This window comes from Rhea pennata, chromosome 16 (assembly GCF_028389875.1).
Source record: "Rhea pennata isolate bPtePen1 chromosome 16, bPtePen1.pri, whole genome shotgun sequence".
Taxonomy (NCBI): domain Eukaryota; kingdom Metazoa; phylum Chordata; class Aves; order Rheiformes; family Rheidae; genus Rhea; species Rhea pennata.
The window spans coordinates 17,975,230-17,988,662 of NC_084678.1; the positions used below are offsets into that span (position 1 = coordinate 17,975,230).

At 60.6% G+C, this 13,433-nt stretch overlaps 1 protein-coding gene across 1 annotated transcript; it reads right to left on the minus strand.

The window, feature by feature from the left end:
- Positions 1-168: 168 nt before the first annotated feature.
- LOC134147972 (bactericidal permeability-increasing protein-like) lies at positions 169-8,481 on the minus strand. The gene is made up of 15 exons (XM_062589570.1): positions 8,367-8,481; positions 7,848-7,962; positions 7,216-7,344; positions 6,807-6,962; positions 6,242-6,305; positions 3,919-3,982; positions 3,407-3,498; positions 3,084-3,260; positions 2,898-2,957; positions 2,538-2,705; positions 2,065-2,132; positions 1,768-1,810; positions 1,210-1,273; positions 714-790; positions 169-455 (listed from the first exon to the last, which is right to left on the minus strand). Exons 1-15 carry the CDS (start codon positions 8,479-8,481, stop codon positions 408-410), a joined length of 1,440 nt encoding a protein of 479 aa, XP_062445554.1. The 3' UTR covers positions 169-407.
- Positions 8,482-13,433: the final 4,952 nt, after the last annotated feature.

The window sequence follows — 13,433 nt, forward strand, 5'->3', positions numbered from 1 at the left end:
ATTCCCCAGAGCGCCTCTCCCGTCGAGAAAAGCGCTTTCAGGAGATTTTTACAACACCGCTGTTGCTTAACGCTTGTAATTTCACCATGAAAGTTCTAGCAGAAAGGTTCAGAAGACAAAGCATCCTCTGCTGTATGTGAAATGCAGTTAATAACAACAGGAGCCATCTTCCTGCACATCTGCTTGCTTTATTAGCCACCAGCAGCACGGGGCAGCGTTTCACTGCCTGCGCAGCTGCCCCAGGCTGAGGCAGGAGCAGAGGCCGGGGAAGGACAGGGCCGGGTCCTTAATGGACGGAGGACGATCCCCAGGGGCAGCGGAGGAGCCTCCGGTCTGAGCCCCGGCGCACGCTGCTCCCGGGCCGCCCCCGGCTGCCCCACGAGCAAGGCCCCCCCGTCGCCTCATCTTCATCCTCTGCGCTCATAACTGACGTTCGCTCCGAGCAGCAGGAAATCCTGGGGGACAGAGAAAGGGCAGCGGTAGCTCCGATATCCAGGGCCCGCTTGCGGGCGCTGCCCGCGGCCTCCTCCCGCTCCCCGGGCCGCGCCGCTGCCAGCATGCCATCAACCTCCGCTCGCTATAGAAAGTGCCGCGGGAAGCTTAAAAGCTGCCGGAAGGCGCAGGGCGGCGCCGGGACGCGGCGCGGAGCAGCCCCGGCCCCGGCGAGGGGACGCCGGCGGCGTTTCAGCCCAGCCCCGGCGCCGCCGTCTCACCTGGTGCGACTGCATGACGATGTCGGAGAGCCGTATCCTGTCCGGCAGCGGGAGGGGGAAGCCCTGGCCTAACCGTGCTGGAATGAGACGACGCACGGGGCTGTAGGGGGGCGGGAAAGGGGCGCACGGGGCTGCGCAAAACATCGGCCGCCTGCTGCCACCCCGACCCTTCTCCTCCCTGCCACGTCCCAGGGCAGCAGAGGAACTGCCCCGCCAGACCCCGTGCCCAAGGGGCTCGGGAAAGCATTGGGATGTGCATCACACTCCTTGTTTCCATCCCGTTCCCTTCTGGATGAAGGTCACTGTGTGGAGGGAGGCTCCACGCTGCACCCCCGGCTCTGAACACCCCTCCGCTCGCACCGCCATTCCCCACTGCGGGTTTCACCCACGTATCGGGCCTGGCCCCACGGATTTTATTAGCGAGCTGGGTCTGCTGTGATGAAGCAACCCAGTCTGTGCTTATTCCAGCACCCCCGTTCCCCCAGTAGGTCGTTACCGTTGAGACGTGGCAGCAGGATACTGGAAGCAAGTATGTTCATTATTGACTGCAGTGTTCGCACCTGGAGACATGGAGAGAGGGGAAAGAAGGAGCTATAAGCTTGCAAGAGAGCAAATGACCAGGCAACTGCCAGATAGTTAGGAGAAAAGGAGACCAGGGATGGGGAATGAGCATGTGCTTTGCCAGAGACCAGCCACTTGCTGGGGCCGTGCCGGTGGCACGGGAGCATGGAGAAGGCACACTGCAGATGGCAGCAGGAGGTGGCTGCACAGTGTACAGTCTGCGCCCAGTCCCATGGTGAGGGAAAGCCAGGACAGAGTTGTGTAGCTGCAGCTCATGAACCGCACAGACCCCGGGAAGGGGCAGAGCATCGCAGGTGGAGACAGGTGGGCTCAGGCCAGACATGCACTCCTGCAAGCCTGGCCCAGCAGCATGGCCTCAGGGCACCATCTCTGCACCTCCTGCCTGCACCAGTGGACACCAGCTGCAGGGAAGCAGCTCGCCAGCCTTCTGAGCCTGCACCTCCGGGCACGAGCTCTTCTGAGGGCAACTCACCTGGAAAGGGCCAACGTCCGAATGCTTCAGAGACAGCCTCAGCCTGCGGAGATACAGGAGAGCACGCTGAGGCCTCCCTAGAGGAGACGTTCCCGCACGGCCGCTGGTGCTGCCTGTGCTGCTCCCGCTCCCTGCGCATCCAGCTCAGCGCAGCCACAGCAGGTCCCTGCTTCCAGAGCCTCCCCATCCCGCCCCACCCAGAGCTCAGCCACCACCCCCAGCTGCTGCACCCATGCCAGGCGCCCCGGCAGCTTTGCCAGAGGCACAGGGCGAGCTCTGCCCCGCTCTCCCCCTCACCTGCCCACCGTCAGGCTCCCCACAATGCGGCCGGACTTCACATCGATGCTGGCGGACACGTTGGCTGTCTGGGGAGAGAGCGCAGAGCTCCAGTGACTGCCCCACACCTCCCCAGTCCAGCGGGAGTCCGGGGGGACAGCTCAGACTGCAAAAAACCGCAGTGAGGCTGTTGCGCACCCGTGGGCATGTTTGCACTCAGCGTCAAAACCTGAATTTATGAACCATGGTATTTTTCTGTTGAGGATGCACCCACTGCACAAAGAAAAGCAGCAGAACAGGCTAGTTTTGGAAGTACTTCACCACTTCTCCTAGCAGGAGTGGTATGGGATTGCTGAATACCACCGAAGAATGCTTCATAGCTCAGACACCGAGGCAGAGTGGAGAGCTCACAAGCGCCCAGGGCTGCAGCTGCATGAGCTGTTTCCCTGTTGGGGTGGTGGGCAGCCAGCACAGCAAGCTGTGCCCTGACTCACCAAGTTGAGGAGGAAGAGGGGAGCCAGGCTGGAGCTGGGGAGGATGGCGTAAGCTTGGATATCCACAACTGGCTGGAGCGAGAGACCCTGGGGGCCAATGTTCAGGAAGGGGGCAGCAGGGGTGGATAGCTTGAGCTTCATGAGCATGTCAGGGTACATCTTCTCCAGCTGGAACGAGCAGAGGGGGTGGTCAGAGGAGCAGCACGTTTGCAGGAGCACGCTACAGCAGTCCAAGAGCAAAACCCACCGCGGGCCCCAACAGCCGGCCGCAGCCACGCTGCTTCCCGTGCCGGCAGCCCGGCACACGCAGGGTCGCGCTCCCAGATAAACCGTCCTGCCGGTTCCCACCCCGCCGCTCACCTGGGGGACGAAGGCTGAGAAGGTGGAGGTGTTCAGGTGGAAGTCGAGGCCCTTGGGGATCTGCAGGAGGGAGAAGGTCGCTGCCAGGGCGGCTCAGCGAGACCGTGGGGACGAGCCTACCGGGGAGCTGGGGCGATGTCGGCCCCTCGGCTCCGCCGGAGCTGGACGCCCACGTCCGCCCCTCACCATGGAGTCGGTGAGCTCGAAGACCAGGGCCCCTGCGGCGTGGTAGGCCAGGCCGGCCGTGTTGAAGAAGTAGCTGGAGACTCCGAAATAAACCATGCGGTCATGGTCTGTCGGGAAGGCGAGTAGCGGAGGAGGGAAGGGCACGGCGGAGCGGTGGGCCAGGGAGAAGAATTCGCCCTGGAGAAGGAGGGAAGGGTGATGCCGGCAGGCAGAGCGAGGTGGGAATCACCCGCCCACCTGGGCTGGGAAACAGCATTTACCGCAGGCGACCAAACCCCGTCTCCCACTGCCTCCCGCAACGGCATCGGCCAAACCGAGCTCACCTTCAGGTCCGCGTCCAGGCATTGGGCGGTAGCAGCCGGGGGGGCCACCAGGGAGTAATCAATCCCAACCACAGCATCTATCTTGGCGGTGACTGTAAAACAGGAGGCAGAGCGATGAGCGGGACGGGCGCGGAGGGGAAGGCCGGGAGGAGATTGCTTCCTGCCCAGACTTCCCAGTGCAACCACACCGTACCAGCCACGTGCGTCTTCTCTCAGAGTCTCTTCAGAAGAAGAAAATACATTTCCCTCCCCACTCTGCTCCTCAGTGCTGCAAAAACTCCCGGACCTGAGAAGCAGCCTGGGTCCCCTTGCTGAGGACGAGCCCCGAGCATGGCTCTGGCTGCGTGTGCCGCCTGCGCCTGGGGACTCTCGGGTGCACAGTGACAAACCTCTGCTGGCAGTGTTCAACGGCTCTCAACATGGGTGGGGAGAAAAAGGGAGCTGGGGAGGGGGCAGAGGGTCGGACACCGTCCCCGTGCTCAGGGAGACCCTGGGCAGTGCCCTCGCAGTACCTGGCAGGGTCTGGAGGTAAGGCTGCAGCTTGCTGTGGACAGAGCTGACCACGTTTTCACAGACCTGGGGAAAAAAGGCAAAGTTTAGCACCCGCAGCTCTGTTTGGGGTGACTGAGCCGCCCCCTGAGGTAAAAGCCTCAGACACAGTATCTGTGTTGCTGCCTAGTGCTGTTTTTATTCTTTGTAAAAGCTTGCTTAGATAGCAGAGCACACTGACATTTGTGTCTGTGCATCAGGCGGCAAATTAAGTGCCCAAAATACATACAGAGTTTATACCTGCAAACATCTGCTCACGACAAGCTCCCCATACACAGTTTAGCGGTACCAAGGCCCTTTGAAGGGATCCCAATTGGGCCCTTAAGATTTTCCCTGCAGTCTATGCTGGAGTGAATTGTGCTGAGCAGCCAACAGCTCAGCTTAAGCAGAGCAACAGAAAGAGTTAATCCATCCCTGCAGGGGCAGGAGGATGAATAACTGTGCCAAAGACCAGCAATCGTGAGTTCACACAGCTTGGTGCTGCCAGGACAGAAGAGCATGTCCCTCCGCTGCTGCCATCCCCCATCCGCAGGCAAAGCCTCAGCACTGCTGGGAGATTTGAGAGCAGGCTAAACACTGGCCCAGGAAACCTGCTGCAGGGAACAGTCCTGCAGACAAATGAGATAATCTGCCAAAGGTCTCTTCCAATCCTGTTCCCATAACAGCATGGGAACTGCCACGCTGGATCAGACCGTCACCCGTCTGATCAAGGATCCAGCCTGCAGCAGCCAATAACGGGATGCAAAGCGTTGGAGGAGCAGCGATGATGCTGACTGCAAAGCAGCCAGGTGACCACACAGAGCCAGGGAGGAAGAGGAGGCAGAGCCTTTGGCAGAAGGTCACTGCTGCTCACTGTCCCCCAGCCAGTGTTCATCCATCCATGCTGGAAATGCCCCCATCGCTTCCTGGAAGGGACAAACCCCCAGGAGGGCTCCATACTGGAGATGGCAAAAGTCCAGGGCAGCCCCAATCTGGCAGAGAGCCATTCTCAGCTGCTTAACCACAACAGCATCACGCAGCAGAGCACGTTGGGCAGTGCTAGCAGGAGGCCAGGAGACCTGATCCCTCCTTCACGCGGGAGGGCTGCAGCCCCTTGCCTGGCAGGCTGGGACACCCACCAGTTTCATTGCTGCAGTGGGACCAGCACAGGCAGGCTGGGAGGGGAGCAGCAGAAAAGCTGTTTACAGCAACCAGGTCCCTTGTGCCTCTGGTGGCAAACAGACTTTCCAAGGCTCACGCAGGGCACTGGGCTGCCAGGGCCGGGAGCCGCTGTGCGGGACAGAGCAGAACCCAGAGAGTCCTGCTGCGGCACCTGCCCAGCCCATCGCCGTGCACTTGGGCATACTCTGCCCTCTCCCTCCCCTCCCCTTGCACGGCCCCCTCTCACATTGGAAAAGGTACTTGAGAAACTTGCGTTTGGCAAAAGGGGGCTTTGCTGCACTGTCAGAGGAGCCGAGAACACGAGAGCCTGTCCGGATTTCCACAACTGCCTTCCTTCCAGGAGGTGAAATAGCTAAAAAGGCCTACTCTGCTTGGCCCCAGCTTAGCTCCTACTGCCAGCCCATCTGCTCCCACAGCTCCCAGGTGGCCCATAAAAAGCCACTAGATGGCATCCGAAGTAGCCAAATGCTCCTGGATCAGGACTCGGACCTGCTGCAGAAGTGGGATTTGCTTGTTCTGCAATTGCCTCCTTCCTGAACAAGGTTCACATCCAGAGAGGTTGTAACTCCTGCCAGTTAGCCTTGTAGTAATTATTGCGAACAGCTTGTTTTCATGTCTTATTGCAGGTTTCCTGCATGTAGGCTCTTGTACAGAGCTGTAGGTACCAGGGTTTCCCTGATGCACCCCATTAAAACAAGATGGCAAGTGTCTGAAATCCATAGATGAGAATTTCTACCCCATTGCTCCCAAATGCATGTATGAGTGCAGGCCATTGAAAGGACAGCTCTAATCAGGTTTCCTCTGTTACAATGAGCTTGGCCGAGGCATAAGATCTAATTAACTGACCACATGGAAAGAAAAGCCTTTGTTAATTAGGAACCAATTATATTAGGCATTGGCAAATGTTGCAGCTTTAGAATTCAGCCTGAGCCACACAATGCCAAGGGGACTGCAGCTCACAAGTGCTCATTGCTCATGGTTTTCACCAAACCGGCAATGTGCCAGCATGCTCTGGCTCCAGCAAAATCTGCATGTGTGACAGGAAGAGCTCAGACCACATCATTTACAAGCGAGGACTAGAGATCAGCAGGAAGCCTGGAGCTCAGCCCTCCTTGCCTGCCATACCTTGCTCTCTAAGATCCTCCTGAATGTGGATTCGATAGCGCTGTGGAAGAGGTTGTAGAGCCAGCTGTGGAGAAAAGCACCAACAGATACAGTCATTCTTCCTCCAACTCAGGGAGGGCTGCAGAAGTGTTTGCCAGGGAAAGGCTGACCCTAGAGATGCGAGACAGTGGGGAATGTTATTCCCATGCCAATTTGGAGTCTAGCTTTGTCTAAAGGGTTTACATTTGCAAACAGACCTGCTTACAAACAATATGCATACAAATGTACTGACTGCCTGAAAACTTCTCCCTTAAATGTGCAACCACAGTAGAGCAAATCTGGACCATGTTTAAGTTTTCAATTGCATCTCTGGATGGAAATTACATTGGAAGAGTCCAGAGGCAGCTGGGCAGTGGTGTGGAAGGGTGAGTAGACCAGGGGGCTAAAGGGTAAGCAAGGTGTAGCAGGTGCCAGCGTCCTCTTCCTAGCACCAGGGCCTGAAAGCCATGCCATGCTGCCCATCATATTCCCATACCAGATGAGCTAATACACAGAATTTCTAGGCTTTAACAGTGAAGTTACGTACCCAAGCTTGCCTGAAAAGTGTACACGAACACTGGAGATGTGAGTGCTGCAGTCGGATGTGTCAGCAGTGGGTTTCCCAGAGGCGTCGCTGCCCAGCTTCAGGCCGATTTTGACAGAGAGATTCTCAACCTTCAGGTCAAACGAACCATGGTCCCTACTGTAGGGAAAATGAGAAAGGGGGCATTTTTCACTGGAGTCCACTGGTGGGTGGACTCCAAATCAGCCAGAGCTTTCAGATGGATCTAGCTCAAGCTTCCCCTTGTAGAGGGCATCTAGAGAAGATAAGACTTCTAAACTCAGCCCCCAGACTTCAGAATGGGGGGGGGAACAATCCAGATCCAGAGTGGGAAATGCAGAGTGAAGCATGTAAGTGACTGGAAGATGCTCTCAGAGAGCCACAGGGTACCTACATGAAATGCACCTTCACCCGCCAGTTCCCATCCACCTCGGCGAAGGCGTTGGAGATGGAGACTTGCAGGCCCACGTTGGGGATTGGGGAAATCTGCGAGTTCGGCAAGTGGAAACTGCGAAGGGCCAAGCTAAAAATAAAGAAATAAGAGGAAAAGGACTCGAGAGGTGGTGCCTTGACCCCTCGCAAGCCTTGCTGCTGAGGGAGCTGGGCCCGAGGAGCCTCAGTGCTGGCCATCGACTGCTCTCCGCAGCCCCTGTCAGCTCCCACTGGGCTGGGCTTGAAGTGCAAATGAGCTGCTGTTTCAGTGACTGCAGGGACTGTGTTTCCAAAGGCATCGCTTCAGTTCGCATTCTGTCTAGTGCATCACTGTGCCAAACTCACCGCTTTGAGCTCAGTTGCGCAAAAACTGCTTGCACCCAAATTGCTGTAACTCTAGTTCCCCTTTCCCCTGCACCAGGCAGGAAGGGTTGGAAGCAGGAGTGTCCCAGCCCACTCTGAAGACACGGATAAGGTCTCTGGGGTGTGGTGGGGAAAGGACCATGCTTGCTGCTCCGGAGGCACCGCTGCCCCTTCCCAAGCCTCCTGTGCCGTGCGCAGGCAGGAGAGGAGGGAGGCGCTTGCTGGGCTCACCTGGAGATCTCATAGCTCACTTTTCCTATCCTACGCACTCGGAAGTCCCCTGAGATGTCTGGCAACTTCAGTTGACTGAGCTCCTTCTCCAGGGCGGTGACCCCGTGCTGACGAGCTGCAAGGGACATGGGGAAAACATCACCACCACATGCTTTCTGGAGGGGCTGGAAGCATGTATTCTCCAGGTGCACAGTGAAAGCATCAAAAGAAACACCAAGCCAACGACCTGGCTCGTTTCCACCAGAGTGGAGACCCCGGTATCTTGAGAGCTAACGGTGGGGCAGAGCCCTGCGAGCACACGGGCTGCAGGACGCACTGCCTGGGGTCTGCCCGCAAGCCCTGGGGCAGGCAGCGGCCGGGCAGCGCGGGAGAAGGCAGCTGGCCCCCATCTCCCTCCAGCACGCGGGAGGCCCCCGGGCACCACGCTGCTCCGCCTCCACGGCGAAGCTGGAGGGAGCCCAGGCCCCCGGGCCGGGCTCTGCCCACCTGCAAGAGGGGAAAGTCGGGGGCCAAACCTACCGTAGTCCAAGCCCGCCTGAGTGATCCTGACCACGAAGCCGGGGTGCACGGCCCTGGCCAGCGCCAGGCACGCGGCCAGCGCCACGCAGGCCAGCGCTGGGCTCCACGCTCCCATCCTCGCCGCCCCACGAGGTCGGCCGCCTGGCGCGAGCTGCGGCGCTGCCTGCTCGCGCTGCACTTTATAGTGCCGCGGAAGAGGGAACCGAGAGCGAGGAAGGCGTGCGGAGCCGCCGCGCCTCCCCGCACGGGACGGCCCCGCGCCCCAGCCGGATGGGCGAGCGAAAGCGCTTCCTGCTTGGCCACGGCCCTGCGCCCGCGGCTCACCTGCGCCCGGCCAGCCCCGGCAGCGAGGCTGCCTCCTCTCCTTGGGGACCACGGCAGACTATGAAAAACAGGAGGCAACTGCTCAGTTTTCAGCTCTACGTCCGATGCAAACATTTTTCCCTGGCAGCAGAAGCAGGCTCTCAGCAGAGCAGACGTGCTGCTGGCACCGCTTTGATTCTGCTGGCCGAGCTCGGCAGGTTTGTTTGCTTGCTCTGTGCTCTGCCTGGCTGCTTTTCCTTGGGCAGAGGCTGCACTGGAGCTGCCTCGGAGCCCTCCTGCCCCACCAGGCTCTGGCACTGGCTACAGCCATCATCAGCCAAAGGCACCAAACAGCAGCTGGACTGGCAAAGAGGCACCTGACCCGGGCTGGGAGCCCCCGATGGGGCAGTAGGGATGGCTGAAATAAAGGAGCATCCTCCTCTCCTCTGCCGCAGAGCGGCCGTGTGCAGGGGGGACCCCGTGGCCCCAGGTGTAAGAGGTCCGGGGGGTCCCGCCATGCTGCAGCACTTGGGCTGGGGAGTACCGAACGCTGCACGTGGGCTGGGTGCAGCGAGGTGGAGGAAAGGGGAAGCACCTCTGCCGCTGCAGATGAGCGCCGTGCTCCAGGCACGAGCCGAGCAGGCAGGACAACCCCGTGCAGGCTTCGGAGGCTGCCCTGCAGAGCCCCACTGATCCCGGCCACAGCCGTCACGGGGAAGGAAGAAGAAACAATTTAAGTCACTTTCATTTCCCTTTCCAGAAACGGAGCGGGACACAGGAAATCCTCGGCAGCTGATACAGGCAAGTATCACCTCTGGATTCTGGGAAGCCCTCGTTGCCACAGGCAACATCCCTGAATTAAGCACTTGTGAAACGTAGCTATTGCTCAACCTGTTGCAGCCTGAAGTGGCCACACACTTGCAGCGATGGTGGAGCCTGGAGAAGAGATGCAGCTCCAGCAGGGCCCGGAGAGGCCAGGCAGCACGTGGAGGCATCGTTGCCGGAGGCATTCGGCACACGGAGGCTTGGTGCTGCGAAGGCTCCCGCGGTTTCAGAAAGGGGCCCTCAGGGCTGGCTGCCGGAGGCACAGCACACGCGCACCCCATTCCTGTGCGCGACGATTGCTCGGGAGAGCGAGACTGCTGCCAGCACGTGCTCCAGGAGCCAGGGAGGTGCAAAACTGCCAGTGCTGCCCCGCTTGCGGGCGTCCCCGCACCCTGCCCCGCTCCCCGTGCCGCACCAGGCACCCGCTGCCAGAAACAAGGAGAGCACAGCCCGCGGCTCCGGCGCTCGCCGTGCCCATCAGAGCCACAGCAAACGGCCCCCGGGCACAGCAACGGGCCGAGACCCCCAGCCGCCTCCGAGGGCGGGAGCTGGGAGCCAGCTCGTTTCCCATGGAAAGCAGAAGCCAGGAGCAGAGCGGGGGACTACAGCCCCCGCACCACCAGCCACTGAGCCAGTGGCTGCCTCCTGGCAGCTCTCCGCCGGGTCTGGCTCTGTGCAAACGAGTTGCTCCAAAGCTTCCCGTTCATGACACTGCATCCGAGAATGGGTGGTTTTGTAATGTTTAACGTCTTCAGGACAAGCATTAAGGAACCAGAACCTCTTATAAGAGGAGAAATGAAATTTCATGGGGAGCGACATACAGAGGAAGCATAAATAGAAAGTTTTTCCATCTGAGTTTCCATCTGAGCAAATTTTAAAGCTGAACTCAAAAACCTTTGCACAGCACAAGTCCTAACAGAAGAGACCTTTGTTTGCCAAGGAACAGCTGAAAACACTTCTAACACCCCGTCGCAAGGGCCGGCCCCGCCGGTGCGTCATGCTGGGGATGACGGCAGCGAAGGGGTGGTGAAATTCTGCTCTGCCCGAGCAGAGGGGAAAGGGCTTTGCCGGGGTGCCCCGAGCTGCCAGGGAGGGGCCAGAGCGGGCGGCCGCGCGCAGCCGTGGCGGGAGCAGCTCCCCGGGCTGCCACGGCCCTTTTCCGCTCCCCCGAGCGATGCCGCTGCCCCGCCAGGACCGTCCCGCCGTCGCGCGCAGGCTCTCGGGGGCCCCGTCCCGGCCCCGCAGGGCGGCTCTGCCCCTCGGCGCCCGCCGCGACGGCCCGTTGCGGACGTGGGGCCGCCCGGCAGGGTTTATCGCTCCTCGGGCGGCGAGCGAGGACAGCCGGGCGCAGCAGCCGCCGGAGGGGGGAATCGGCTGGAGGTGCTTCCCCAGCACCGCATCCGGCCCAGGAGCTCCCCAGGGCTCCGCGATCCTGCCGGAGGTGCCGAGCCGAGCCAGTGGCTTATCCGGCTTTTATGTTTGCAAAGCAAATCGGTGTGCTGCCTAACGGGGAAGCACACGGGGAAAACCCAGAGAGACTTGGCAAGGAAAGCAGGAGCCGCCTGGCTGGTCTGAAGGGGGCTTGGAAAGAGGAGCCTGCAGCCAGGAGCAGGAGACTCTCGGGCACCGCAGCCAGGGCAGAGGCTCATCTGCAGGTTCGCTGCCAGCAGCGGAGCAGGGCTCCAAGCAGGACCACAGCCGCCGTGATGTCCCTGGATCTGCAGGCGAGCGGAGACGCCTTCCAAAGGGTTTCATCCCGACCCCCGTGACGGGCCGGTGGCACGGAGGTGCCAGAGAGCCCGCGGCCCCCGCACTGCCCACCTGACACGGCCCCTCAGCACCTGCTGCTGCAAGTCTCCGAAAGCATCTAAAAATACAGGCGGGGGCTCCTCTCCCGCTGTTGTTTTCCCAGCTGTGGGATCACCTGGCCCCAGCACGACCTGGGGCCCGGCTGCCGCTGGGGGGGCTCTCCCATCGCAGCGAGGTTACCAGCTGGATTGAGAGAGCTGGTGCCTGCCTCAAAACCAAGCGCCTGGCAGCACCGGGGACGCTGCCTCGCTGGAGCGCACCGCAGCACAGCCACGCAAGGCGGTCGGCTGCAAGCTCAGCGGGGGCACGGGCTTCCCCGGAGGGCTGCACGGTGCTGGAGAGGGCGGAGAGCAGGTCGTGGTGCCTGGGGGCCCAGCGGGAGACAGGGGGATGGCTCTGCAGAAAAGTCAAAACAGAAATGCAGGAATGGTGACCTCCGGCAGCGCCTGGCGGGGGGTGAATGGCGGCTCTGTGCCGGCGGAGGGGCAGGGGGAAAGGCCACGCGCACAGCTGCTCGGGCAGGGCAGTCGCAGGGGTCAGGCCTGGGCTGCCGGTTGCTGCAGACGCAGCCTGCGACACCCCTGCTCCAAACCTCACTGCCGTGGGGCTGTTTTGGGGTGCTGCAGGGATTTAGCGCAGGATGCAGCTGGGGCAGCCCAGCCGAGCGCAGCGCACCCAGGCACGGCACGCCGTGGGGCCCAGCCAGGGGTGGCTTCACGTCTTCCTTCCTGGCTCGCCAGCCCTGCTGCCACCCAGGCATCCTACCTGCTGCCTCCCGGATCCAGCGGGACATGGCTCAGCACCCTCTACCTCCTGCTCTGTGCTCCTCCCTGCCCGCAGCGCCTGCCTGCGGGTGCACTGGCCAGAGCAAGCTCTGGGGCACGCTTCAGAGCCGACTGAGCAATTAAACAGGAGGCCACAGGAGGTGGCATCATGCTTCCTCGTACCCTTGCATTCAGAAAAACTCCAGAAAGCCTGAAGCAGAGTATATGAACTAATGCAATTAAGGAGCAATTGGCTGCTGGTGGGGAAGGGAGGAGCTGGCCCCGATTTGCATCAGGGTTCCTGGGCGGGTGTCTCGCATGGGGGCCTGACTGTGTCTTGGCCAAGGGGTGACCCGTGGGGAGTTGGCAGTGCCAGTGGCTCTGCACCGCAGCCATGCTGCCACGCTGGGGCGTGCCTTGTGCCGCGGGCCCCGGCTGCTCTCGGCCCTCCTTGGTGCGGGGAGCCTGGGGCTGCCGTCGTCCCCGGGCAAGACCTGTCACTTTCTGCGCCTGCTGCCAGGGTGCTGTGGCTGCTCCCGCCTGCGCCTGAGCCCTTGCAGCGCTCGTGACCTGTAGTGCAGGAAGAGCTCTTGCAACTCCCAAGGAAATGGGAAGGGAAGGCAGAGAGCCCTCCCTCGTGCCGTTCCTCCCCTCCGCGCGAGCCAGCAGCCCAGCTGTACTGTCTCCCGGCCTCCGCTTGTTTTCACAGCGTGTCCTTCGGCCGCTGACTAATCCCTGGGCGAGCGTCACCGCGACCACCCCGTCCCAGCCAGCAGCTCTGGGGCCAGGAGCTCGCGGCCCGCGCCGTGGCCGTTCCCGCTGCCAGCGCCCGGCGCCTGGCCCAGGGGCTGCGTGCGCCCGGCTCCTGCCAGGGGATGAGGGGCTCTGCCGGGCAGCGGTTCGGGTCAGACTGCTCCACATCTGTGCGTTTGGCTTTTGCGCTGACTGATTTTGTACAACTTCTGGCCAGTAAATCATACTTTCTGCCTTGAAATAGGTACTTTCCATCGTTGAAGCATCCCAAAAAGCCCCACAAGGCACTTTCCCTGCAATATAATTCTGGGCCAGTTCACAAATGAAAACTCCAAACTTTTGTTAAGTGCTTCGAGTACGAAACACTCCCTCATGCTTCGTATCAACATTTGCCTATATTTGAAAGGAGCAGAAGCACCCCTAAATTGTGCATACATGCATATATATATACACAAATACATATACATGTTGTGTGTGCATGAGTGTACAGAGGCACACGTGCGCGCGTGGAGTTTTGCAGTTTGGCTGGTATTGTGGATGATCATTCGCAGCCTGGAGCAGGATTTTGGAGCGATGCCGCTCTGCGCAACAGGGCACTGCTTTCGGCGTTCCC

Coding starts and splice junctions, on each gene's coding strand:
- LOC134147972 (XM_062589570.1), bottom strand. CDS start 8,481: ATGGGAGCGTGGAGCCCAGCGCTGGCCTGCGTGGCGCTGGCCGCGTGC. Junction 3,499..3,918: donor TTACCTCCAGACCCTGCCAG/GTACTGCGAGGG, acceptor CCTGTTTTACAG/TCACCGCCAAGATAGATGCT. Junction 3,261..3,406: donor GCCTGGACGCGGACCTGAAG/GTGAGCTCGGTT, acceptor CTCCTTCTCCAG/GGCGAATTCTTCTCCCTGGC.